The sequence below is a fragment of the Kwoniella botswanensis genome, chromosome 2 (genome assembly GCF_036426115.1).
Source record: "Kwoniella botswanensis chromosome 2, complete sequence".
Taxonomy (NCBI): Eukaryota; Fungi; Basidiomycota; class Tremellomycetes; order Tremellales; family Cryptococcaceae; genus Kwoniella; species Kwoniella botswanensis.
In genome coordinates, this window is record NC_088600.1 from 1,523,228 (window position 1) to 1,550,428 (window position 27,201).

At 43.8% G+C, this 27,201-nt stretch overlaps 12 protein-coding genes across 12 annotated transcripts; 4 read left to right on the forward strand and 8 right to left on the reverse strand.

Moving 5' to 3' along the window:
* Positions 1-122: 122 nt before the first annotated feature.
* Positions 123-1,325, forward strand: L199_007467 (uncharacterized protein; the record flags this gene model as incomplete). Its single annotated transcript, XM_064893156.1, has 1 exon — positions 123-1,325. One exon carries the CDS (start codon positions 123-125, stop codon positions 1,323-1,325), a length of 1,203 nt encoding a protein of 400 aa, XP_064749228.1.
* A 411-nt stretch (positions 1,326-1,736) lies between these two features.
* Positions 1,737-2,060, reverse strand: L199_007468 (uncharacterized protein; the record flags this gene model as incomplete). The annotated part of the gene is made up of 1 exon (XM_064893157.1): positions 1,737-2,060. One exon carries the CDS (start codon positions 2,058-2,060, stop codon positions 1,737-1,739), a length of 324 nt encoding a protein of 107 aa, XP_064749229.1.
* Positions 2,061-2,236: 176 nt separating this feature from the next.
* On the reverse strand, positions 2,237-2,974 carry L199_007469 (uncharacterized protein; the record flags this gene model as incomplete). Its single annotated transcript, XM_064893158.1, has 1 exon — positions 2,237-2,974. The coding sequence occupies one exon, from the start codon at positions 2,972-2,974 to the stop codon at positions 2,237-2,239; it is 738 nt and encodes a 245-aa protein (XP_064749230.1).
* Positions 2,975-3,581: 607 nt separating this feature from the next.
* Positions 3,582-4,610, reverse strand: L199_007470 (uncharacterized protein; the record flags this gene model as incomplete). Its single annotated transcript, XM_064893159.1, has 1 exon — positions 3,582-4,610. One exon carries the CDS (start codon positions 4,608-4,610, stop codon positions 3,582-3,584), a length of 1,029 nt encoding a protein of 342 aa, XP_064749231.1.
* Positions 4,611-5,655: 1,045 nt separating this feature from the next.
* On the reverse strand, positions 5,656-6,432 carry L199_007471 (uncharacterized protein; the record flags this gene model as incomplete). The annotated part of the gene is made up of 1 exon (XM_064893160.1): positions 5,656-6,432. One exon carries the CDS (start codon positions 6,430-6,432, stop codon positions 5,656-5,658), a length of 777 nt encoding a protein of 258 aa, XP_064749232.1.
* Positions 6,433-7,626: 1,194 nt separating this feature from the next.
* On the reverse strand, positions 7,627-9,953 carry L199_007472 (uncharacterized protein; the record flags this gene model as incomplete). Its single annotated transcript, XM_064893161.1, has 3 exons — positions 7,627-8,626; positions 8,692-9,716; positions 9,804-9,953. 3 exons carry the CDS (start codon positions 9,951-9,953, stop codon positions 7,627-7,629), a joined length of 2,175 nt encoding a protein of 724 aa, XP_064749233.1.
* A 1,559-nt stretch (positions 9,954-11,512) lies between these two features.
* On the forward strand, positions 11,513-12,283 carry L199_007473 (uncharacterized protein; the record flags this gene model as incomplete). The annotated part of the gene is made up of 1 exon (XM_064893162.1): positions 11,513-12,283. The coding sequence occupies one exon, from the start codon at positions 11,513-11,515 to the stop codon at positions 12,281-12,283; it is 771 nt and encodes a 256-aa protein (XP_064749234.1).
* A 1,646-nt stretch (positions 12,284-13,929) lies between these two features.
* Positions 13,930-17,023, forward strand: L199_007474 (uncharacterized protein; the record flags this gene model as incomplete). Its single annotated transcript, XM_064893163.1, has 2 exons — positions 13,930-14,296; positions 14,379-17,023. The coding sequence occupies 2 exons, from the start codon at positions 13,930-13,932 to the stop codon at positions 17,021-17,023; spliced, it is 3,012 nt and encodes a 1,003-aa protein (XP_064749235.1).
* A 281-nt stretch (positions 17,024-17,304) lies between these two features.
* Positions 17,305-18,217, reverse strand: L199_007475 (uncharacterized protein; the record flags this gene model as incomplete). The annotated part of the gene is made up of 2 exons (XM_064893164.1): positions 17,305-18,004; positions 18,108-18,217. The coding sequence occupies 2 exons, from the start codon at positions 18,215-18,217 to the stop codon at positions 17,305-17,307; spliced, it is 810 nt and encodes a 269-aa protein (XP_064749236.1).
* A 616-nt stretch (positions 18,218-18,833) lies between these two features.
* Positions 18,834-19,930, forward strand: L199_007476 (uncharacterized protein; the record flags this gene model as incomplete). Its single annotated transcript, XM_064893165.1, has 2 exons — positions 18,834-18,842; positions 18,917-19,930. The coding sequence occupies 2 exons, from the start codon at positions 18,834-18,836 to the stop codon at positions 19,928-19,930; spliced, it is 1,023 nt and encodes a 340-aa protein (XP_064749237.1).
* Positions 19,931-21,238: 1,308 nt separating this feature from the next.
* L199_007477 (uncharacterized protein) lies at positions 21,239-22,528 on the reverse strand (the record flags this gene model as incomplete). Its single annotated transcript, XM_064893166.1, has 2 exons — positions 21,239-22,429; positions 22,517-22,528. The coding sequence occupies 2 exons, from the start codon at positions 22,526-22,528 to the stop codon at positions 21,239-21,241; spliced, it is 1,203 nt and encodes a 400-aa protein (XP_064749238.1).
* Positions 22,529-23,171: 643 nt separating this feature from the next.
* On the reverse strand, positions 23,172-25,300 carry L199_007478 (uncharacterized protein; the record flags this gene model as incomplete). Its single annotated transcript, XM_064893167.1, has 6 exons — positions 23,172-23,926; positions 23,995-24,072; positions 24,134-24,274; positions 24,354-24,550; positions 24,630-24,815; positions 24,903-25,300. 6 exons carry the CDS (start codon positions 25,298-25,300, stop codon positions 23,172-23,174), a joined length of 1,755 nt encoding a protein of 584 aa, XP_064749239.1.
* Positions 25,301-27,201: the final 1,901 nt, after the last annotated feature.

Below are 27,201 nucleotides of genomic sequence, written 5' to 3' on the forward strand. Positions count from 1 at the left end.
AATGGAATAAATAGCTAGAGCCGATCCTGGGTCTCGCGCAATGGCAATGTAACATCATATACTATACAGCTATAATCAATTACCTTTGGCTTCAGATATAACCGATTAATATCTCATCCACCATGTCCAATCCCCAACAAAGATCACCGATCCTCATAGCCGGCGCAGGTCTCTCATCTCTCTTACTTGCCCAATCACTCTTACGGTCCCAAATACCCTTTCAGATCTTCGAGCGCGACGCGAGCTTATCCTTCCGTGGACAAGGGTATAGACTCCGACTATCTAACGAAGGTCTAGATGCGATCGAAGATGTGCTGGGTCCAGATGAGTTCCAGAGGTTCTACGATATATGCGGTAAGACAGGTGGAAGTGGTTTCACAGCGATGAACGCTGTGACAGGGGAAGAGATCGAACATACTGTACCGGAGAAATTGGGTAGTAGAGATAATTTGATTGTTGGTATCGCAAGAGGAGAAATGAGGAAGTTCTTCTTAGAAGGGTGTGAGGAATACATACAATGGAATAAAAAAGTAGTAGATTATCAAGATACACCTCAGGGAGTGAAAGTGATATTTGGTGATGGCAGTGAATCGGTTGAGGGATCAATGTTGGTAATAGGAGATGGATTGAAATCCAAGATAAGCAAGAAATTATCTGAAGGAAAGATCAAACACTTTGATACGCTCGCGATCGGTATACATGGTCAAGCACCTACCACAGCATTCAAAGGATTAGGTGAAGGTGTTTTTAGGTTGATAGACAAATCAGTGGAAGGAGAGGGTGATGAAGGAGAAGCGAAGTTTTTCGTCATTACCAATGTCAGATCAAAAGATATGGATGATCCAACCCTCCAATTCGGTTGGACGATGGCTGGTTCACCAGGATTAATCAAAGCTCCAAATAACGATTATACAATCATCGGTAAACAGGCTGCAGACATTGCTAAGTCCTTGACATCAAAATGGCACGAAAAGTTAAAACCGCTATTTGACCAGATGGTAGAAGATGAAGCTGCATTTTGGAAAATTACTTGTTCGAGTCCATCTGGCGTACCAGTGTGGACGAATCATCCTAGGATCACTGTCATTGGAGATGCGGCTCATTCGATGACGCCAGCTGGAGGAATCGGGGCGAATACAGCTGTGAGAGATTCTGCATTGTTGGGTAGACTGATCAGAGAGGCTGGAGGGTATAGGGAGGGGCTGACGAGGGAGTACGAAGAGAAGATGAGAGTCTATGCGAGTGAGGCTGTAGCGATCAGTTATGGATTGGCGGAGAAACAGTTTGGGATTAGGATCGATGAGGAGACTTCACCTACTGTGTGATGTTATAGTGAGTTGAATTGATATTCACCTCCATCCTATGTCTCTGTGATATTGACTTTTATTGACGAGATGTATTACAGTATCACCACGACTCAGGTTGATCCCCTTGACACACACATCCACCATTCCTTCTACGCGGACAACCTCACGAAGCCTTTCGGAAAGAGAATGTAGTTGTACATAGATGATTGTATGCATTGTAACATGAACATGATATATCAAAACCTATTGACAAACAATTCAACACCGTAATCACTAATCACTTATTGTACGAGATCAACCATGAACCTGAACTCGAAATAAATGCTCATTTCTACTCCTCACCTATACTGTGTTCACCTTTCTCCATACGATAGTCATTCATGTTACCTCAATTTAAAAAATGCAGTATCCTTGGATTCTACACTTACACTACTTCTTCCCTCTACTCTTGCTTTGCTTCTTCCCAACAATTTCATCATTGACCGTTTTCCACCTAATTAATTCCTCAGATCCAAACCATCTATACCACTCTTCTTTCTCCCCGAACTCCTCAATCGAGTAGAAATCGAAGGAAGTGTATTCACTATCATCGTCATCGTCATCGTTGTCAACTTCTTCATCTGGCTTGCAGGTATCAGGATTTTCCTTCTTGTTCTTCGCCTTTGATTGTTTATCTCTATAGGCAGCTAGTTCTAATTCCTCCCAGTAATTCTTGATAAGATCTTCCTGATGACTATATTGAGCATCTTCCATCGACCTTCTATACTTTTTGGGAAATCTAAGAAATGTACAACCACATTTCACAATCTCAAATCGTACTTTGGGATTTTTTAACAGTAACCAAGATAAGAAATTGATTTCCCCATGATCGTAATTACCTGTGTTGTATCTTGATTTCAGATCGACTGGACTAGGATCAAATACCCAGATTACTTTTTGAGCTTGGGTAAGAGTTTGTTGAGATCCTTATTTCGTACGAAATGGTTGTTTGCTCCGTCGGGTGGAATGAGGAATATCAGAGTTTCGACTTCTGACCAGATACTCGGATAGAGATTGTTGGGATCTAAGTAAAAGGAAGAAGGAGGCGCTTCACCATATACGATGGTTTTAGGTTTGAAATTCTGGATGAAGGGACATTGTGAAGTGGAAGATGAAGATGATTTGATTTGAGAAGGAGGTGGTGAGGACTGGACGGAATGGATTCGTCCGGTTCCACTATATGCTCTGTTGATAGTCAATCGAAGTGTCTCTAAATTAGGCAAATCGAATCGTTCAATAGCGCTGCACCAGTGTTGTTCATGTGCATCTATTGAAAGTACCTTCACCATCGCCAGATTCTCTTCCTTCCAGTGCGAAGTATCGAAGGGGGTCGCCTCGTGGGTATCTTCGGTCACATCATCGGTGTTCGTAGTAGCTGAGGTGAGATCCAGCCATTCCCAAAGAAGTGGTGTGGCGATTCGATTGAATTGCTTACTGACCAAAGCGCAGGTAGCGAGAGTGCCTCGACAGCCGGTAGGGATGTGTGATAGGATTCGTTGAATTACTTGGTCTGAGAAGGGGATAGGTTGGGTGAGATTGTGGATGGTGGTGGTGAGGGCAGGGGTTGACGCTGGTGGGTCGACAGCTTTCTTGGTCGCTTTTGACTTGGATTTCTTCTTAAGTGGCATGGTGTCGTGCTGTAACAATATCAGTTGGTGAGGTTTCGTTATCTTCCTGTGGTGCGGTGATCGAATGAGAAGGTGAAGCTGAAGAGGAAAGAGGAAAGAGAAGGCTAGATGACAAGCGACAGATATTATATATATATATATATATATACATATCCGTATGGTGGTGACACCAGGTGACGCGTTGTAATGTCCTGTCAACCTGACTCAACCACAGGTCTGCGCACCAATCGTCTCACGTCAGCTCAGCACATGCAATGACAGCAAGATGCTCCCACAGTACCAATGACATGTCGTGCAGTATTATGTACTGTACCATCTTTTGTGTCATTTTGATCAGTGGCATGATATATTCTACCCCAATAGCTGACACTGTCAAATCTTACCTGAATGGGTCTATACAGTATGTGAATGTGGGCATAGGGTATGCAGTACGATATGAATAGCCGATAACTTATATCGTTCTTGTTACTATCCGACTGCTCTCGTCCTCCCTCTGAGCGACTCTCAGATCTCACACTCTTTCGAACAAGTCACTCGACCTAAATCCTCACTTTAGATCCTTCTCTCTATCTAATATTTCCTAACTATTCGTAAGATCGATATATGTTCAATCCTCCCATGTGGGTATCCTTTCCTCAATCTCTCCATTCATCCATTTCCATCCCTCGAACTCTTGCGGCTCAAGGAATTCGTACCATTCTTCCTGTTTCATGAACTCCTCGATGGTAAGCAAATAGGGGTAATTCAACTCTTGGGTATCATCATAATAATTATTGTCGACAGAGGAGTATTCAATTTCATCCGAGTAAAAGTTGTCGAATAGCTGCGAGTAGTGACCTATCGTATCTTCATAAGACGTTCGACGTCTGCGAGGTAACCGCATTTGAGTACAACCGATATTGACAATTGTGACTCTGATTTGAGGGTTATTGATTAAAATATCGGAGATCAATTGAAATTCTGGTCCAAATAGACTTCCCTGTCTGCCTTCTGCATCTGGGTCCATAGAGGTAGTATCAAATATCCAAAAGATCTTTTCGAGTTTCGGTAACACTCGACTCAAGTCCCTGCGCCTATGCTGAAGAAAGTGAGTGCTAGACTGAGTAGGTGGAACGAGATACACCAGGGTATCGATTGCGGACCAGATCGTCGGACAGAAGTATTTGGGGTCGAGATAGAAACTTGGTTTGGGATTTGTTTTCCCTCTGTGTACAATAATCTTTGGTCTAAGACCTTGGATTAGTCGGCATGACGATTTCAGTCCTTCTTCTTCTTTTTCGACATGAATTTCTTTGTATCCAGTCGCTCCCGTATCAATGTGTAATCGAAGTGTTTTCAGATTAGGTAGATGTAGACTTGTGACTTTGGCAGATCCGCACCAGTCTCCGTCATGGGTTGTTATGTCCAAGACTTGAACCATATCCTGAAGGTGTTGACCCCATGTCGAGATATCGAGAGTAGGGCTGTCGTCATCATTGGACATGTGCAATGGATCGAGTCTTAACCATCTCCAGAGAAATGGTGTAGCGATTTGATCGAATCGTTTGGAGACCAATGCACACGAAGTGAGTGTACCTTGATCATGAGCTGAGAGGTAAGATAGGATTCGGTGGATTATCTCGGAAGGGATTACCATGGTTGCTGAAGTAGCGAGTGAACAATTCGGTGATTTTGGAAGACGTTCAATATCCGGGAATTGGCTTGTGGACTAGACACCCTCTTACTCTGATAAGTCATGTATAATCTACCAGTGAAAATTACTTACGGTGATATTCAATCGAGGAAAGGTCAAAACGATGTGACACAGTCATTCAGTGATTTGTAACCTTGAATCACTTACACAGAATGTCCGTGCCCATTCCATGCCGTCACTTACGGTGGGGAAAGAAAACACTTTCTCTCGTCAGCTCATGTCCTACGAGCGCTTAACGTTTTACGTGTATTCAAGCTGCCAAGTCCAGACTCATCACTGGTACTATACTGTATATTCGGCCTTGAAATGGTAAATGCTGTTCATATGGTCAAGATATGTGCTGCAATATAAGGAGCAATGTCCCGCCTGTTGCATAAGTCAAATGGGAGTACATACAAGGAAAGCATAATATAATCTAATTAATATCAGTCGATATATGGTTATGGTTATTCAAGGGTTATAAAAAGCTGCTGGTATCAGCTCCCTTCTTCGATCCCTATGATATATAATGATCCTCTTTCTACCAGTATTGTCCATACCCATCTACTTTACACCATCGAGTATAGATGTTTCATTTCGCCTAATCCGCAAGCCCCTCAACAATCAATCTGCCTTCTCGATCAGCTCTTATTCTAACAAGCTTATCTACCTCCCTCATCCTTTCTCTTCTTCATCAAATTATCAATCTTTCTATTACATTCTTGCCACCTGATGACCTCTTCCGGACCAAACCATTCATCCCATTCATCTATTTGGATGAATCCGTCCAGGGTTCGAAATGTCAGTTGATTCACCGCTTTGTTTCCATGGATGAAAGTTGAAGATACGGCTTTTAAATCATCTTGAAAACCTTTATTGAAATTATCCACGTATTCTTCATGATAGTCATTTATGGATTGGCGATCATTATCGAGGGGAACTCGTAGATTGGTTATTCCGCAATTGACCATGGTAAATTTGATTGAAGGATTACTGAACATAAGATGAGTTAAAAGTATGTACTCATCCAACATACTTTGCTTGATTCTGTATTCCGTTGACTTGATTTCACTTGAATTCTTTTGTGTATCGATATCTTCAATGATCGTAGGATCATATACCCAAAAGACCTTCTTAAGATTCGAAATTGTCGACTCAACGTATCAGAGTTGACATAGTGTTCTCCAGTTCCGATAGGACTAATGAGTAAGATGAGCGTTTCGACCATTGCCCAAACCTCTGCATGAAGTCGTTTAGGATCGATGATGAATGAAGACGATTCCCTTTCTTTATAGACGATCGCTTTCGGTTTGATATTATGGATCATTTGACATCCAGCGTAGCCGCAATCAGTAGGGTGGGTATAGAAGTGATGAGTAGGTGTCCCCACCCTGGTCTTGTCAAGAGACAATCGCAATGTTTTCAAGTTGGGTAACTTGATAGTACTGAGCTTCTTGCGATAGCGATAACACCAGTCCTCATTATGATTGGTGATGCTGTAAATCTTGACCAAATTCAATATATCTGGACCCCAACGTGAGGTTCTAATACTAGGCGGAGGACCACTGATCGAGTTCCAGAGGCGGGGAGTAGCCACTTGATTGAATGATTTGGAAACCAAAGTCCATGCAGCGAGTGTACCTCGATCGGTGGTGAACGAGAATATATTTCGGATGATTTCGATCGGGAGGTGGGACCAGATAAGGGGAGATAGAGGTGGAGCTGGAGCTGGAGGTGGAGCGTGTGAAGAAGATTGGTTGGATGGTTTCGATCTCTTACATGGCATGGTGATTGATGAGCGACTGCGAGAAGGCTGTGATATGTTGGTGAGACTGGATGAGATTTGATGAACAAAATGTGAATGGAAGAACTGAAAAGAAGTAAAGCTGAATGATTATATAGGGAAGTCAAGGTTTCTGTATCGAGGATGAAAAAGAAGAATAACCATCTAGAATGATCCTTGAATCATCGTACGATGTTTTCACACGAATGAGATGGATCTGAGCGCATCAGTCAAAAAAATGTTCATCTCGTCAGCTCATCCCAATCGATATATGTATGGTGCCAAACATTTGGCTCAAGATGAGATACTCTCACCATAGACCGTTACTTTGCGGCCAAATAGCTGCAGCGGCGTCAAACATGTTGAGCTACCCTCGATTCTCATGTAGATTGAATGAAACCGATTGCAACTACCATCCTATCCACCTCCTGAGCTCTTCAAGATGCATGCAACAAAGCCACAGTTGAATAAGTTGGAACGTTAATCGATGGTGCCACTTTCCTTTTGATGCGGCAACCTCAGAATTTTCTGGTCGGACATCGATTGCCCTGGCCTTCAGTCTGACCCACATTGACATGCAGCGTATGTGTAACCCTGGCGCAAATGGCAATGTGCTTTTGATGAATGATTGACAATCAGAGACTTGGGGGAGAGACTAACGAGACAGGCGGCCATGGTGACAATATCACAGAATCGTGGCAAACTTTTCGCACCATACTGTACAATAAACATGATACTAGGATGTTTCACTGTGCATCTGCTGAACGACAATGGGGTACCGTTAAGATATCATATTTCATATTCCAATCATCTACAAAACCATCCCAACCAAGTACAAGCTACCTATCAATTCAAATCGATATTTGAAATTTAAACATATAACATTATCCACAAATACCTGACAGCACTAGATCCCTATTCCCTCCACCTCAAATCAAATCCAAAAGACTTCTTCTGATAGAATGGATGGAGATATATCTCGACCGAAAAAAAGGGAGAATAGAAAAGGAAAAATTCAAAAAACGAATGAAAAGGTGATGGGAAGAGAAGAGTGGTTGATCGAAATAGATATTATAATTTACAGTATATTCATATAAGCGTTATCAACAAGGAGTATCATTTTACAGTGGAGTGTCATGTGAGGAGAATGAAAGGGTGAATCATTTGTAGAGAGTGATTGATAAAAAGAAAAGAAAATCAAGCCTTCGTGGGCATCCCAAAGAAACCACATAAAGCTCCCAAAGGATTTTCTCTCGCTCCAATTCCAACGCCAGAACTTCGTAGTCCAGGTCCAGATTGTAATTTCAGACCACCCATCAATATAGATAGGCAATCATCATGACAGCCCTCGGCGACTTGAGCTGGCTGAGGAGCAGGTAAGTCAACTTCGGACGAAGAGACCACCTTGAGTTTAGCTTGACCAGTAACTACAGCTGCTAATTTGTCGGTATCCAATTTCGAGCCTGTTCCTTGGAAAGCGGAGAAGAACGAATTGGCCAATTTTGTCGTTATATGGTTGGAAGCTGCTGCAGCTACTACTGCAGCTTGAGCGGCAGCGGCAGGCGAGACAGGTGGTTCTTCTTTCACTTCGACGAAGAACTTGGGTCTCATGTCGCCAGCCAAGTTGGCCTTGTCGGCCGCAGCTTCCCGAGCGAGTCGAGACCACATTTGCATCCTGTATGAGTCCATGGATCGTAGTGAGAAGGGCGTATCTTCGGACCATGCTGCGAAAGTCTTAGAAGTATCTTGACCGTTACCTATTCCACCGAGTATGTTCCCACGAGGCGCAGGTACAGGTACGTCATCGTTGAGATGCGGGTTGAGGTTGACTCGAGGTAAGTCAGCGAGCGATCGAAGTGGCGCTGGAGTAGAAGTCGTAGGAGGAAGAACAAGATCGGGTGTGAACAATGTATGGCAGATGGTTGATCCACCTCCAAACATGTTGTCGTTTCCACCCCAAGATCCCTTGATCGAAGCTGGCAGGTCTTTCCTGGGGTTAAAGGTGTGGAGTGGTGTATTACTCCTTCGAATGGTGTTTGGTCCTGGACCGGCAGTAGCGTTGACAGGCGAAGGAGAAGAGGCGAGTGATGGTGACATCGCCAATGCGTTGACCATAGCAGGAGAGACACTCGATTTATTGGCGGTCTCGGGATGAAGGATCGACATGGTGCTAGCTTTCAAGGCTGCTAGTTCACGTCTGTGGAAGAAACAGAGAGTTAACGGTTGTTCGAATGTAGGTTCCAGAGAAATTTGATCACCCACCTTAAATCCTGGTTTTCCGATCTGGAATTGACCAATTCTGCTCTCATTTCATCGATGACCACATCTCGATCTTGAATGTGTGACTCGAGTGTACCAATGTAATCCTTCCTTCTGGTTCGGAAAGCTCGCGCACTGAGCTTATTCCTCAGCTGACGCTTCTCCTTAGAAGACAGTTTCTTGTATTCTTCTGGTGAAGGTCTCCAAGATTCGTCGTCGTCGATTATCTCGTCCTCGTTACGTACGACTGATGACATGCCACCACCTTTCTTACCGCCTTTACCTTTACCAGCTGAGAAGATGGTGTTAAGAGGTACGAGTCGATCGATCTTTGAGTCGAGGTCATCAATACCGGAGCTGGCCACTGAAAGCTGTCTTGTAGATCGCGAGGGACCAGGAGAAACCATCTCTTGGGGATCAACGGATCGAAGAGGTTCATCTGCTTCAATGGGCGTGGAGAGGGTAGTTGATTGCTTGACAGGTGACTGAGATGTAGAGGCGACAGAAGGCACAGCAGGAGCAGTGAAGCCTGCTGGCGAGGCAGATGAGAAGATCATCGAAGGTTGGATAGTACTTGGTGCAGCAGCTTGAGTAGGTGCTTGAGGAGCAGGAATGTCAAGACCATAGGTCTGTTGGTAATTTATGAGATTTGCCATGAGTTGCTGAAGAGCAGCTTGTTGGTCAACAGGAAGACCAACAAAGTTATCGGGATTGACTGTGTTGTTCTGTTGCAGCAATGGCTGAGGTACCGGCATAGGTCTAGCTTCGGTGACGGGTGATTGGGAATTGGATGCTTCACCGAAACTGAATTCTACGGGTTCTTGCTTGACTTGCATTATTTCTTCTTGTATAACTGGACCAGCTTTGGCTTCATTGCCGAATGAGAAGTCAAGAGGGAAGTCCATCGCACCATCGGCACCAAGGAAATCAAAGCTTTCAGGGTTGAATGTTATTGGTTCCTCAGCTGGGAGGGGAAGTGGCGAAGGTGTATAATTGGGTGAAGCGGTGGTTGGTGAGTGGGTGTGAGACTGTGATGATGTAGGTGAAGGAAAAAGAAGCATATCCATAAGCCACCATTCACCTGGTTTGTACGGTATGAAGGTGGTATGACTTACGCTGGTATCTCCTAATGATTCGAATTCATCGAAGTTGAAGAGAGATTCAAAGTTGTCGACCCCTTTGTCCTGCGAGAGGGGAAGAGTCATGTCGATGTCGTCGGCGTTGGTGGATGAGGTGAGCGTGGGAGAGAATAGGGTGTTTGACATGGTTATGAACGATAGAGAGAGTGCGTTGGTGATAGGAAGATATCGGTGTGAGGTGAGAGTTGATAGGCTATAGATTTTGTATCGAGCAATGTAAGTTGGTTGTACTGGATTGTAAGACGGAAAGTCGTGTTTGCTTGTAGTTTATCAGACGATGAAAAGAACAAGTGGGATGTGTGAGTAGGTGAGATGGTACGAGGAAACACAGCCACTCGCACAATCCTTCCAAGGGAGTTTATATGATTGAATTGAGGGATGATTGGACTCCACTCAGATAAGGGTTTGATGTTAAAACAAACCAAGCACAATGGCCTATGCTTGTGTATGTGTACGTGTGAAAGAAGAAATGATAAAAATGAAAGAATACGTGGAAGGTGAGATGAGTACTAACCTTTATCGATCGTTGATGCTACCTCTCCCAATCTCTCTGCTAGACTTCTCTCGTTATTGTCAATTGCGTGATCCGCGCTGCTTTATCTTTCTCCTTCTGATAGCACTGTCCCTTTCTGATTTTCTGCGTTGTGAGGTCGGCTTGTGGGTCGTTAATTATGTGTAAGCTGATATGAAGGTGTAGGTCGTGTGTGTTATTGATGAGATGTATGATGGATAGAAGAAAGATAAGAAGAGAAAGAAGAATTGAAATTGAATGTAATCGATTCAAAGCATTTTGAGTTGATTATACATGACGTGCACCGTACGGCCCATACAAATTTGTGAACGCGGCGATGCTCGGTCATCGAACACCTTCCTAATCCTAATTCAAATCAAATGGAATTACCTAAACAATCCATTCCCCAATCTGCATGCCCGAGGGTCATCCCCGTTCCACATTCCATGGAACCAACCTTTTCTTTCTATGAAAATCTATCTCGTGCATACATATATAAGGTCTCACTCAGTTCCACGTCCACCCAAGTCCAGATCTGGACCCTCGACTCCCGACTTATGCATCGGAGCAGAGCTGTGAGGATGATGCTCGGTTTTTGTTCAATACAAAATTTGCCACTGCCTTCTAAATCTAAAACGCTTTGTAAGCGTAACGGCGCCAAGTGGAAACGCAAAAGATTTTGAGCCGATGGTACACCCAAGCGGATCAAGGGGATCGGCAGGTACAACGTGTTTCTTCTCGTGGGTGGATGAAATAGAATTTTGGTCAAAGCAGTGTTACGTAAATTGCGATCGGAAATCGAGGCCCCTAGGGTGATCATGCATACTCAGTGAATGACGATGAGATATGTGTAGCTCATGTGTACGGGCTATGTTACTCGATAGGACATTGAGGATCGTCTGGAGCTTTGGACAGAAGCATGAGAGAGCCCCAGTCGAATTGCCACTCACTCAATAGTGCTCTGCCCGATGATATTCTGATCCACATTTTCCAGTATCTCACCAACGATCTCTCCACTTTATCAAGGTGTAGTGGAGTATCCAAACTATTCGAACGATGTGCTTCTCCCATTTTATGGCACCATCTCAGACTTCATCCCAGTATCGACCAACCCGATCCTTACCTGATCAATAGTACGCAACGTATACGTCGCTTCCTCGAACCCGCACCGTCCATGAAAGAAAAGTTAAAGCAAGTCAAAATACTCACAGTACATCATCATTCAAGTTATTGGTGTCGACCCGATAAATTCCCTTCATTCTTCTTACCCAATCTGATCACACTGGATATACAAGTAGATGAAGAGTATTATAATCATTTGCACGATCGAACTAGAACACCTGCACCGACATCCAACTCATCCTGTCCATTACTCTTAGAATTCAAACCGAAGAATCTGATTGTACGGATGAACGGACTTGAAAGAGTGATATATGGATATGGAGGAGTACCGTCAGGCATATTCGACAAGGTCGATAATGTGTTTCTCATACCGAGAGTCGGTAAAGGGGACATAGCTTATTTCGATCCGTATGAGGGATTACCTAGACCACCCCCTTCAAGGATCAAATCAATCACTATCATCTATAAGATTGCCCCGGATTGTACTACATCTGCAGAAGTATCGATGAAGCAACGTAGAAAAGGCAATAGATACGCAAATTTACAAAAGATGGTAGAAGATCTCGGAGATAGCGAGATCATTCTTACAATAGTACTTCAGCGTTATCTAAGTGAGGGAGTCGAAGAAGAGATGCAACAAGCGATAGAGACTCATTTAGATGGGCTGCCGGAAAAGTGGTGGCCCCAAGAGAAGAAAGAGAAACGAAAGAAGATGGTAGAAGTTTTGAGCTTGGAGAGGTGGGTCGAGGAGAGAAGGAGATGGGAAGTTCAGTTTGATGAACATGAGGTATGGGATTGGCAAGACGAAGGTGGGATTTTGTAATTTCAACATACATGTGGATTCTATGTGAATGGAATCATATGCATGGGTCGAGTAGACAGGTACATATGGCTCTTGTTCAGGAGACGAATGATGATGATATCATCATACCTCGGATGTCGTCTGTCCAATGCCATCTTGCCAAGCAGGATCCATGATATGATTCCGTTGACTTGGTCCAAGCGAGCTGAGAGAGAGAAGTGAAGTGAAGGAGTCCTTAACAGCGAGCAGCGATCCAAGCGTTTATCATCATTTAGTGGTGGCTTGTAAGCTTAGCACCTCTCGCACTCGGGTACAAACACCATCGGATGTACCATGTACTAAAGTGTGGGGTTAGAGTTTTCGGAGTATTTTCTTTTCTCTCAGCATGTTTCGAATTTTTGTTCCGAGTACGCTTTGACCTCGCGTTTCGTATTGTTTTGTTTTTGATTGTTGTTTGTTTATGCCAAAACCCTTAAAATGTCATTCACGCTCTTTCGCTTGCTTAAAAGATGAAAAAGGATGAACGAGCTAATCCAAGGGATGGGATGAGATGGAATGGTCAGAGAGGTCTAACAGTGCGGAGTACAGCTACTGTACCATTCTGGTAGAGTACTTTTTGGAAGAGGCGGGAGACTTGTTGGTGGACTGTGCGTCATCAATCCGGTGTTATGTCCTTCTAAAGACACTAGGCAGTAGCAGCTGATTCTGATATGACCTACTTTAGGTTATATGAGAGGTGGGGAATGACAAGTGCTGAATATGTATATGTAAGTATGTCTTGTGCATACTTATCCTTCTGTCTTTCTTACATCCTATGCTCATCCTGTCGTTCGACAACACAATCAGATCCATCCATTTGTAGCTATAGTATATACCCTTCGTTCTATTCAACGACCGTTTCAAGCCAAGTCAATCATATGACAATACGACCTATCCACTTATACATAACTGACGGATAAACAAACGGTGGTGGTGCCGGTGGTGGTGGTAGATCACTATTCGGTTCAGTCAAAATTGGAATAATCATAACATAATAAAGGCGTCCTAACATTGGAATACCTATACGTAACAAAGTCAAGAAACAAACAATACGGTTAATAAGATATATGGAATCAAGTCCTGGTTAGTACCCTCGCTGGTATACCGTATCCCGATATCGACCCTCATCGGCATAGTATAATAGCAAAGAAGGGCTTGAGCTGGCAGATCAGTTATCAATCGATACTCACTTGACAGAGTGACCAGGCTCTGACACTGCGCTTGTGTCTGTATCTGCTACTGTATGTATCGCATTCCTTCGAGTAACCTTCTTACTACTTTCACAATCTCTGCACTCTTTTTCTTTTCTCTCACTTATCTATCACATGGTTGTCAAAAGCTCATCATCGCTGATATACCGATCGCTTCTCCATCCTCTCTCCATCATTGCAGTGCATTGAGATCCCCCGACGTACCATCCTGTGCGACCCGGAGAAAAAGTAAGGAGGGGTCAACAAACACAAGATCTTAGGAACGTACCCATTCTATCGTAATAACCATAAAAACCCTTTGATCATACCGGTAAATCACCCAGGAACATTACAAGAACACATCAGATCAACAACACAACAACATCCTTTAACACCGAGGTCGGCTCACCAAACCATATACACATCAGATCAGTCGACATGGAGTTGGAATTAGGTGCACCTCTGACTAGATCTACTCCAGATACAACTACCCAACAACTACAACACAAACGATCATTCTTATCTAAATTGAGACGAACACCTTCTTCTGTATCGACATCGACATCACCTTACGGTCAACCCGTGCATGCTGCATCGACTTCAGCAGTGATTACTCCCTCGACACGACCAATTAGTACGGTGAAAAAGAACCAAGTTGGTGTTCCCATCATGATGGGTATAAACCGCTCAGAGGAGATATTCGGTCCTTCGACAAGTATAAAACATGGATTTGGGATCGAAGATGAACTGGAATGGGAAAGGGTCAGGACGCTACCAAGAGTTAGACTAGTACCACCTCCTGAAGGTATGTTTTCATTTCCTCTTCCCTACCATCTACCGTTGATTACACTGAACCTCTAGTTGACTGACTTGTCAAATTCATATAGAACAAACCGAACCAATAATGTTATATCCCCCACCTCGTCCCGCCTCACCACCACCCGTATTACCTCACCCATTCCTTTCCCCACCCTCTTCTCCTCCCACCTCACCGCCTAGACTAAGTACCAGACCGTGCTCACCGCCTCAATCACCACCGCGTCGTCCGCAGAGTATATACTCCCAATCACCCACTTGGGCAGGTATGGCCGATGGCTTCGTCCTCCCCCCACCGAAATTTTCGAGAAACTCGACTGGTTGGTCATCCACTGCGTTCGGCGGAGGTAACGTCGTCATGCCCAAGAAGCGTGAACAGGTTGACGAAGATAGAAGAAAGAGGATGAGCGAATACGTTATTGGTAGTCCGCCTCGTTCACCGCCTGCGATCGTCGTTAGTGGCATGATGAGAAGTTTGGAGAGTCAGGAAGAGATCGCTGCTAATAAGAGGATGAGAGTGGATCATGAAGAGCAAGAATTCGAAAGCGACCAACGAAACCCTCCGCAGAACGTTCTGGACGATGAGAAGGAACTAACAGCTTCTCCGGTTGATATGGATATCGATCAGATACCGACCCCTCCCCCTGTCTCAGAGGTCGACATCAACATTGCACAATCTGCTTCAGTAGCTGCTATTCCTTCAAGAAGCACAACTGTTCCAGTTCCTCAGCTCACTGCTACCCCTTCGTCACCAGCCAAGACGCCCATACCCAAAGCCATACGAAGATCGAGAGCCCTCTCGCTATCAGCTGCTTTCTCCTCGTCTTCAACTCTGAAAAACGTCCAAGTACCTCCTCTTCCCGACCTCCCTTCCAGACCGCCTATACGAAAACAAAAGTCGTTGAAGAAATTCTTCTTCAGGTCGTCTACACTTCCCGACGCTGTAGGAGCTAGCGCATCTGCGCCGCCCGTACCAGGCATTCCTCTTCAAGAACGAAAGCCTACTGAGGAAAATAAGCCCCCGAAAGAAGAGAAGGAGAAGTCTTTCAAGGGAAAGAAAATCTTACAAAGAGCGAGATCAAAACCTTCACTCAAGATAGATGTCAAAGTCGCTAAACCTTCTTCATCTTCCGCAAGTCCATCACCGACTACACCGGCACTTACGACTGGCAAGGCAGATATCTCAACATCATCGTCCGTCATGACAACTCCTTCGTCTGCACCTGCCCAACATAGAGGTCTGAGCAAGAGATTCTCACTGTCCAACATGTCTCAGGCGTTCAAGAAGAAGTCGCATTCTACACCTGTATCCGCTACTACATCTTCCGGCTCGCCGGTGCCGATGGTCCCTGATATACCAGAAGCGTTCAAGAAGAACAAGGACAGTAGGGATATCAAAGGAAAAGGAAAAGGAAAAGCGATCGAATCTGCTTTACCTATAAGTCCGAGAAAGTCGAAAACACTAGATACGGATAACAACGATGATGTGTTGACGCCTACTGGATTACCTAGAAGAAGTGAATCGTTGAAGGCTATCCAATCACTCACCTTTTGTCAAGAGGACGATTCTGCGGTTGAAGAATCAGTAGACCAACCTATCTCGACAGCGGGTGTGATTACGGATGAACCCCAATCGTTGTTACCCGCTTTCGAAGTTTCTTCCGAATCTCAAGCTTCATCAACCTCAACTCCAGTGTCACATTCAGATATATTATCAGAATCACCCATTCAGTCAGTCAAGTCAATCTCAACGGTTGACATCGACGACGTTGATAACGATATTGATCACGAAGAAGAGGATGACGAACATGAACTTGCACATGCGCAATTGATGCATGTCTCCCCCCGGACCAGAAGAGATCCATCACAATCTTTGTCATTACAGGAATTCTTATCTTCTCCACCTGGGAAAACATCTAATATCGTCATCGTCCCCACGAAGGGTTTAAGGAGAAGTGTAGAAGCTGTTGTAATGTTGGGTAATCCCATGTTGATGAATCTCCAAAGTCCTCCTTCCTCAACTGACGATCATCATGTGGAAGTATCTCGAGAAGAACCAGAGGAAGAGATGAAAGGGAAGAAAAAGAGAGAATCGAAATTGTTTGAAAGAAGAGGTAGTGAGACTGAATCAGAAGCTGAGGAATTGAAAACTCCTTTGGAAGAATCAACTGAGATCTTCCCTGATCAACCTGATCTTCAACAAGAAGAAGAAGAGCCTACACCTAAAGCATCATCTTCCCGAATGACAAACGAGAGACAGAGGGATGAAGACGATTGCGAATACGATTATGATCTCGAGTCATTACCCAGTGACATAGTATTGGTTGAGACTCCCCCATCATTACCTGCTGTTCCTCACTCGTCAGAAACTTCGACTATAATGAATGTTACACCGGTAAATATGAAAAACCTATTCGTCTCTCCTGAAGCGTTGTTAAAGAGATTACATTCGTCAAGAAGACCCAACCAGGCAACACCTTTTCAACATACCAAGAAAGGCTCAGCGTCCAAAGATAGAGAATCCTTAATTTTGTTGGGGGATATACCACTTCCTCCCTTGCCTGCTTCCGACAGTAAAGAATTTTCAAGTTTAAGTAAAGAGATGCAATTGAGAAGCTTGAAATTTGAAAGTCTGGGATTGGATTTCCAACAATGGAATGAATGGAGTGAAGAGGATATCGATCGTTTGATCAAGCATAGTGAAAGTACGGCTTAGATTGGGTCCCCTAGTATAATACATATGTTTCGATATACCCTGCTGTACCGACTTTGGACAATTTTTATATATTCAGTTGTAATACTTTGATTCTTGTTTTTGTGATCTTTTTTTATCGCATTGAACGATCTTATGACGAAATTAGTACGAAACACAAATGAATGGACAGTTGTCATGATTCTGATATATGGACGATGTATCAAATTGCATTGCATTATTGCATTATTGAAGTGTGAATAAACACAATTCACTTCGAGCTGCAAATCTCATTACTACTACATTCATACCTTGCTCATCACACTTCTCCATCTCATCACTTCTTGCGCTTTCAATCTCCCTTCCCATCCACCACTGTCTATCCATACCTCCATGGTTTGAAATATCAAGTTATCTTTCCTTTTCTGTATTCCAGATTTCGACCAGTTGACTACATTGCCGTGAGGATCAACACGAGTCAATTCGATGTGCTCTTTGATAATTTCCATACTCTCTTGATGTAATTGTTCAATACTCTTCGTTGATCCCCTATGTCGAATCCTCTCGATATATCCTGCATTCACAATATGCACCGGCGTATGTATATTCGCACATTTTGTGACTGACGAGATGAAAGATACATTGAACAAGCTCGGATTACTGACCATCGGTGATTTCCCCATAACTGGACTGGGTGCAAAAGGCTCGAATAGAATGGTCAGAGATTTGATAGATCGCAAAGTCTCCAAGACCGGTTCGGTAAATCGACATTGACCTTCTGGGATGGCATATAATCTTGGTCCACTAATCAATATAACATGCTGTACGCTGTTTAGTATGTTATCCGGTAGGTGGAATCCTGAGATGAATTCTAAAGTTGGTACGTGGATACAGAATGTTGTCGGACGGAGGGAGAGAAGTAGTCGACATGGAACGGTATGATCTCCTGGATGGAGGGATGTAGGCCATTGATCATCGTTATACCTGAGATACAATGTATCTAACCTGTTAAATGAAGGTGATGCTGATGGTTCGCTCATCCTCATCGAAGAAAGAGCTGTGGCACCATGTAATCTTATGATACTCTATATCCAATACTTTGACATACTTGAACAACTCTGATAACCTTGACTTCGAAAGAGGTATTTGAGAGGGGGATATACCGATAGATCCATCATATTGATATTTATCTTCGAAGTTTTCGAAGTTTCTCTGCATGTATCCTTTCTGGGTCTTTTGGAGTGTCGTATAGTACTTCTTCTCATACGTGTCCGATCAGGGTATCAGAGAGATGTATCGCCATAGTAAAGGAGCAACAAGGTCATATAAGTACTTGCGGGTGAGACTGAGTTGCAAGAGGGTATGTTTGTCTTCACGTAGATGAAGGATGATATGGGTGAAGATATCTTGAGGGAAATACATCGATTGACCGACCTTTGCGAGTCGATGCTCACTCGTATTCTCGCGTTCCACCTTGGGTATCGGTGTCGACGTCTGCATAGTAGCGAAAGGTTGTGGACGTTCGACTAGATCTTAGCATGTCGGTACGAGTAGGACAGTAAAGGTATCTTCGGATGAAGCTTACCGTGTACCGTGTGGGATGCTGAAACACGCTTGACTTAAAGGATTACTCGAGTAATCACTGAATAAGCTACCTGAAACACGTCCCTCGATATCCGATAACCGCAACAGTAACCGGTCTCAACCACTCACTTCATGAATGTCAATGTGACCTTGCCACTCTTTTCTTTCTTCCTTCGTTCATTCCTCAGCCCTCTCACCCTACAGCTTTATCACGGATAAGTAGCGACGATAGATAAGGCATCTCCATGCGATGGCACCTGTGGGTAATTCTGATCGATCAATCCCTAGTCCCACCAAGCTGATGACCGTTGCGACCATGATTACTGTACATAGTCCAAGAAAAACGGCCCTCAACCCAATCCCAATCCCATTCGCATATCCCCAGGAACTCCCAAATCAGTGACCACTCCACTCATATCCAGCTCTCAACCACCTCAGAGCAGCCCTGAACGAACAATTATCAGAAATCATATCAGCATCTTAGATCTACCCATTGAAGTGTTGGATCAGATTTTCTCCTACATATCACAAATTGACCTGCTATCATGCTGCCTAGTCTCAAAGAGGTTCCATCAACACTCAACGTCTCATCTATGGAGCCATCTCAAGCTATCGCCTAGTTCTAAAGATTGCAACGCTAAAGGGGACGCAACTAGATTATCAATATATCGAAGTACACTTGACAAGCTATGTTACGGAAAGTCGAGAAGGGTTAATGATTTAGCCAAAAGCGTGAAACATCTTACATTAGATTATCATGATGAGACATGGTGTAGATCCATGAAAGGTGCACTTCGATTACCCGATTTACGAGTTCTCCAAATCAACTTGGCCTCGGGATGCTCAAGAACTCGGTATGCATTCCATCAATATAGTGCAGGAGAGCGCTGCAAATTGATCTCGGACATTCATCCTTCGACTATAATTATCAGAGACTGTGTGACCTCAGAAAATCCATTGTATTGTCCTTCCATTTGGCCATTATCACTATGGAGGAATGTGCATGATTTGTTCTTCGTATCTTCCGACTATCAATCAACCCCTAAAACCGATATGGATCTCGGTTTCCCAGAAATGCTTTTGGACAGGTTAAAATCAATCACCTGGATCTTTAGTCCGATCAATACCTCCGGTCGTTCTCCCTCCGATGCGATATCGAAATATAAGGCTTGTTCTTTATTTCCCTTGATATTCACCTTGAAGCAGACTGAACAGGTACCATTCACCATTGTCAATCCTGCTCACCTTGGAAGGGCGAAAGGTATCCATCAGAGGACGGTTGACTATATCAAATATCAATTCGTTAAGAGCGCCACCGAGCTGTGGTATGGTAAGGGAAGAGATTGATAGAAGGATAGGACAGATAGTTTTTCTGACGATGGACGAATGGATCAGAAAGAGGGATGAATGGGAAGGGAAGTTTGATGAGAGAGAATTATCGAAATGGAAAAAAGTCATCGATAGACGACAAGGGATACAGTAACGCAGTGAAATGACATAGATGATATGGTTGAATGACTTTCATGTGCAGTATGTATGTATATATGTATGATCGAACCATGATGAAATAATGAATATATGTATTTATATATACTGTTTATGATTTATGATCCGCAGAAACAGGATTTAGAGGTCATAAATCTTGTCAGCTCGCTGAAAGATTGCTCTACCTCCTAGGCCAATGACAGCATTGCAACTACAACTGCTAATTCACTTGTAATACCGAATTTGGAGAGGTTATATTTGAAAGTGAATGATGATTGTAATGGATTGGTATCTAGTATACTTCCAGGATATAGTTCAAAATCAGGTAGATTACTTGAAAAGCCGACCTCTAAAACGGTGATTTAAGGTATACCTTCATTAGATGGCTGTGATATGGTAAAGTTGTCAAACAGTATTTCCAAAAGTATCAGAAATCTGGTATTCATCGTTATGCCGGTGGTAAGTATTCAAACAGAAAGTCAATGCATCTTTGATCAAGAAAATGATGGATACGGTCAACTTGACAAAATCACACTGTTGTTTGTTCCGAATGAAGAGGAAATAGAACCGATACATTAATTCAGCCTATTCCAATTCCACTTGTCTATCACCGATATTCATGGCGTTCAAACATGATCCTTGATGACTGGCAATGCGGGTTATTATGAGAAGATCCATATGGCTGACAATCATTTACCAACGAAGATACTGATCGGAAAGCGATTAACATATTTCTTAAGAGATTAGATAGCGCTTGTAAAGCAGATGGAGGGACGGATGATAGAACCAAAGAAAGACAGAATACCATGAGGTTCTGGAATTTAGATGCAATAGGTTGAGAAGAGGGATGAGTGAATAGGAAAGATAGCGAGAGGAAAGGTTGGGCGATGGCAAGGCGCGTTGGGTAAGCTGAAGTAGTAGGAGGTAGGATAGAAAGCAGATAGATACGAAAATCATAAATGGAATGGATGCGGTATACAGTCAAATCAACCCCTAATTGAGCTTCAGTGACCGTATATATCTATTTACAAATACATAAATGATTTGAGTGCTTATTCGGATGGTTGACAAAAAAAGAAATACTAATCTCTCTTCCCTCTTTCTCTTTCACTGTAGCAAAATGACCCGACGATCTTGATACATATACTGTACAGTAAGCTGTGCTTCTACTTAATCTCTCATCGCCTCTTTCCATTTCTCCACCTCATTCTTTTCAAACCTCCCTACCCAACCCTGTTCTTCCTCCCATTCCTCAAACGTCAGAAACTCAATCTTATCTTTCGATTCACCTATCTTCCCTTCTGTCCAACCCATCTTCCGGGTCTCCGCCCCAAATTTACATAAGATGTAATCTTTACTTTCCCAATGCAATTGATCCTTAGTCGCTCCTGAGTTCTCTTCAATTAGACTAGCGAGTATACCTGGATTTACCAACTTGACTGATTGAATGTTCTTGAGTTGAATGATGAGGGTGATAATTTGAATGGCATTGTACAAGTCGGGTCGATGAGGTGCATCTAACGCATACATCACCTTCTCACCTCCATCTAAGGTAGGAGGCGGATGAAATATCCATGTCAATCTTTCTAGATCCTTCAGTGTAAGTGGTATGGGCGCAGCTACAGGTTCGAGTTCTAAACATGGTATATCCCTTACTGGCGAGACCAAAATCAGTTCCTCGACGCATTTCCATATCGATAAAGGTATAGATCCTTTACAAAAATCTAATCCCTTATTGAAATTATCTCTCAAAGTAACAGTCGAAGGAGTGAGATCTCTGAGTAATCTACAATTTGGATTATATTGGTTTCTGGAGGTCAAAGTTGGATCACTAAGATGAATCTTCCTGTGATCCTGTTTACGCATCGAGAGTATATCCAATTCGAGTATTTGCAAATTTGGTAATTTGAGCGAAGTGTTATATCCATGGTAACACCATTCAGGTGTATGAGACTCGAGGTAAAACTTCTCAACATGCTTGAGGAGCGGTTTGAGGTCTTTCTTCCCTGTTCCGATTGAACCACATTGTGCCTTCTGAGGATCTTCGATCTTACGATATACACCTTCACCGTTGTTACTGACGAGTCGAGGTATGGCGAAGAAGGGTGATAGTTTGAGATGATGCCATAAGAGTGGAGAAGAGAGTTTGTGGAATGTCTTGGATACTCGAGAACACGATAGTAAGGATGTTCGGTCGTTGGAAAGGTAAGAGAGGATTTGGAGGACTATCTCGTTAGGCAGGGGTGTTGGTTGCCCTCGAGCGTGAGACAGAAGAGTAGGGTGGTTTGAGGATGAGGTAGTCTCGTCTTTTGTGATGGATGCGGGAGAAGTAGTCGACTTGTCTTTGATCTTTGTCCTGGTCTGCTTATATAATGAAATGAAGAGTTGTCATGAGCTTGCTTTGCTGGCTCGACCGCGACAGACTGATGGCAGGAAGAACAGACTCACTGATCTTGCCATATTGGAACCTGATAGCTGCAATATGGTATCGAAGAAAATCCTATGCGTGGTGATGAACGAAAACGTATGAGCATGCACGAAGTGATGCAGTCCTTGAATAAAAAGAGTCAATGCCAGTCGTCAAGCCGTACTGTACAGTTGAGTGATACCAAGGTACACGAGGTTACGACGAGGTACATGATATGTCTGCGTGTCTGTGTGTCTGTGTGTATGTGTGTATGTGTGTATGTGTGTATGTGTGTATGTGTGTATGTGTGTATGTGTGGTTTGATCCGTGCTTCCCGAGACATTCAGCGCCAGCGAAAAATCAATGCATATATGCTACCCTACTGAGCTCTATTCCTTTGATATGTGTAGTTTCGCACGTATCGTATGAATGTATAGACAACTATGTATGTTATATTTTATGAAGTAACGAGTATAGTGATCCTACAGGTACAGCAACGATAAAGTGCTCCAAGCAGGGTTGTGGTGAAGGAGGATGATCATTTCTATTTCGTAACAAGTACGTGTAATATACGTTTGTAGGTTATGACGTTTAGAATAATGTATATGTGTTATTGTCCATGATAGGAGAAATATCTATGTCTTTCTAACATAAGCACATGTCGGAGCGGAGGGAATGGCAAGGTAAGTCCGGAGCTTATGAGAATGAGGTGATTATTCCCACTAAACCCAATACTACCGTAAATGCAGGAACAGCCAATCCCTTCGAACTGCCCGAGGTCGAACCGGAAGATGAAGAGGTAGCACTTGCAGAGCTATCCGAATTGGAAGTAGCTGAAGCTGAAGTATCATCCGTAGCGGTGACCACATGAGCTGACCCTGCCGAGGCACTTGCCTGAGTGTTGGAAGCGTTCGAAGCTGAGCTTGAAGTGGTTGAAGCTGAACTGCTAGATTTGGAGGTTGTGGCAGCAACAGAGGTAGCAGCGATAGCAGAAGCGTCAGGTATAGTGGTTGACGCGGCAGCCTCGGAAGACGTGATGGCTCCAGCTAAGTTGGCAAACCCAACTGCAGCGGGATTATATCGGAAGACGGTATAGGTGTTCTTGAGAGCTGCATCTCCTACGATCCACTGTACAGGGGAGCTGGAGGAGAGGGATTGGACATAAGCCGCTCCGGTACACATAGTTGTATCCGAGGTGTATCTTCCAAGATTGAAATCCTGATCAGTGATTTTGATCGTAAAGGTTCCAAAGGTAATTTCAAAGTCGACAGTGGTAGAGCAGGGATAAGCGAAGTATGGTGCGTAAGAGCCGGTCATTCGTTGTGATCCTGGGATGTTGGCGTAGATAGCTTCGATGATTGATTCGGGACCTCCGATTAGGGTTGTTCCGGTGTCGATGGCTGCCATGTTGGATGAACCGAGTGAGACGGTCTCGCCTTGCATGGTCATACCTGGAGAGGATTTTAGTTATCAGCTTGGGTGTACTTGATAAGTCGGGCGAAACAATTGGTTCACTCACTAGCCATAGGGATCTGCCAATATTGGGCACTACCGCTGACTGAGACATAGGTAACATCGCCAGAGTATATAGAAGAGTCTATGGCAAGAGAATTAGCTGAGTGCGCAAAATCAGGAAAATATTGAAAGCTGTTGCTCACCCAAGAATCCAAAAGTAGCAACCCCACCATCTGCTTCGACAGAGCTTGCTCCAGCTACGTTTCGGTATCGAGCCAAGTGGAAAGCGAATAGGGGTTCGGACCATGAAGACGATTTGGCAAGAGTAACCCACCAAGGTGTAGCTGTGATGTCATTGGCGTTAGCAGGATTGCCCGAAGCAAGGACGGTGAAGAAGATATGATCAGTAAGATATCTACTCACCCTTGGAATAAGCCAAAGCGGGCCAACTCAAACCCATGATCCCACTGACACCAGTACTAAGCAGACCAGAACTGACTTCATCGCAAGCAGCGAAAGTCTGGGAGGCTACCGAGTATCCACCTAGAGTGACCAGGTCCTGCACCAAGGATCCAGCTGCTGTTCCTGATCCGTATTCGATGGAGAATGAAGATGACAGGCTACGCAAAGCAATTCGCAGCTGATCGTCAGCCTCTGTCTAGTGTGACCGGATTATGTCTATGAATCGGTGATACTCACTTGACCTTGGATGTACTGGACGTATCATCGTATGTGTCCATACTCGTACAGGCCCCCGTCGTACACGCATCAGAAGCTACCCATAGATCCGATGATCCAGTATCTAAGACAATGTCCAAGCTTTGTGAGGGTGTACCGACGTTCAGAGTGGCAGAGTAGGATGTATCAAGATTATGGTTCGTTAGTCTGACCATGGATAAATGAAAGATATCGTCAGCTCAACTTCATCCACACTTCAGTCAAGTACTTTATAACAGGATCGGTTTGACTCACGTTATTTCCCCATTATCAGCCCTCTTCTCTATAACTTTAGCATAAGCAGCTGAGAAACCACCTGATCCACTGTTATATTTTGAGTCTATCCTTGCCCCAGCCCATAACAGCCAACTTGGCGGTAGACCTTCGTCGTCTGCTCTTATCTGTAGATTCGAGGATGAATGTCTTTTCTGACGATGTCGTAGTCTCTGAGGTGGAACGTCCCTCTTGGCTTTAGCATATCCCTTCGCACGTCGGGCTGTGCCGGCACCGTGAGATAGAGTAGCTGTTATACCTCGTTTAGAGCTGGAAGCTAGTGCTGAGGGTTCAGCTGGTAGAATTGGACTTGGTCCATTTGGTTGGGGGTTGGCGAGGGCGAGAGGTAAGGTCGATAAGAGGAGTAGGGAGATTAACATGTTGTGCGGGAGATAGAAGAGCCAGCTACTTCGGGAGGTCGAGATGGTGGGGAGAACAAGAGTTGTGACTGCTGAAAAGTCAGGATGATGGAATGATGGGAGGTTAAAGAGTGAAAAAGGTCAATATTCGTTTTGTGTGACTTTCCATGAACAGGGTCACTTGGCAGTGATCTGAGTTGATCACATCAAGGAGTAAAAGAATGACAAGGATTACGATGATGGTAGGTGTAGGATAAAAGAAGGAGTCTTGGTAGAGACCGAAAGTGAAAGGAGTTGTATAAAGGTGGTATAGGGAGAACGATAGTATGGTACATAATATATTTTGTACACCGGTACCGTACTCATACTAGATGATGGAGGTGCTCCAGTAGTACCATGACAGTACACGTCCAAACGGTTCACTTGGCATCATTTCAAGATGGTTTCAAAGGATGGTAACACACACAGTTGCAGGGTGGAATAACAGCACAGGGCGTAGAGATGTACTCACGATCAACAAAGCGAACAAAAGTACCTTAGATCCAGATTTTATTCTACTCTTTTCTCAGTTGTCCAGACCACTTTCTCTATCCAGCGAGAAGATGGGTGGAGATTGAGGTTGTTGACTGACCAGCAGTGAGATGTTCTAATGTCTTTTCGGATATTTCTCGATCAACGAGGATATGTTTTCGGATTTGATAGATTGATGGGATGGGATGGTTGATTTGGACCTGCCAAAGAATGAAAGACAATAGATGTTTTTGAACCAAGAAAGAGATGATAGACGTTTCAAGATGGGTCTAGTCTTATACTATAAGCCAGATCGATCGAAAGAAAAGGCTGAATGGGGCCTGCGTAAAAGAGACTACGAGCAACTACGAAGAACTGCGGATTATATCAACTTGGAAGAAAGTCATTGAAGGAACGTGGCTTTGTGTGGACCAGGGGCTATACTGTACTACGTAGCGCCAAGTGATGATCGTCCAACGTACACAGTCCTCGTGTCGACCCTAGAAAACTGGGTGGGAACTGAAGTGAGGAAAGGTTGATCAAGGGTCGATGTGAATTCTGTGACGGTGTGGATGCTTCGGAGTGATTTTCCAGGAAGTCAAAGTGAAAAAAAATCAAGTCGCGTAGTTGAAGTTTGATCCTTTGTTTTCTCAGGGTAGGAACGTAGCTAAGTTAACGTTGATTTCACAGCACCCCAGTGCCTTCGTTTGAGAGTTGGGAGTTTCTGCGAACAGCAAGTACTTGTATACTACAGCAGGATGATGGAAGAACTATCAGTCAGTTGCATATATATATATAGTCATGCGTATACGAATAGATGATTGACGATGATCGTCAGTCCCCAAATGACGTTCGAATAGACAGATCAAGTGAGACAACCGCACGGATCTCCGCGTCTACGTTGACCATCTGTACCTTTATATAAATGCACGGTCATACAATTCATGAGTTCATGCCAAGATGAAACGTCCACTATTTACCTTGTTCGTCGATTCTCGAGATGTATACAGGAGTTTGAACATACAAGATTCTTGGTGATCTCGTAAATTATGATATATGCCCATACAGATGTATGGGCACAACTACGGCATGTGTCATACTCACTCACTCATCCACGCTGAGCAACACCATACATGGTATTTTGGGAGTGTCAAACGGAATCAGATGAAAGAAACGAAAGGAAGGTGATTCGGTTGAGTTGCCCGAATCCACCGGAAAGTGATAAGGGTGGTAACCATGTGGCATTCATCTCCTCTCCAAAGAAGCTTAAAGAATACCAATAACATACTTTTTAGCGATGTGAGGTGTGGGGCCAACTTATCATCCAGGTGGAGCATATGCTACGAGCACGAGTATCATGAGTGAGCATAAGCCACAATTTCATTTTATCCCTTTGTCAACCCAAAAGTTCT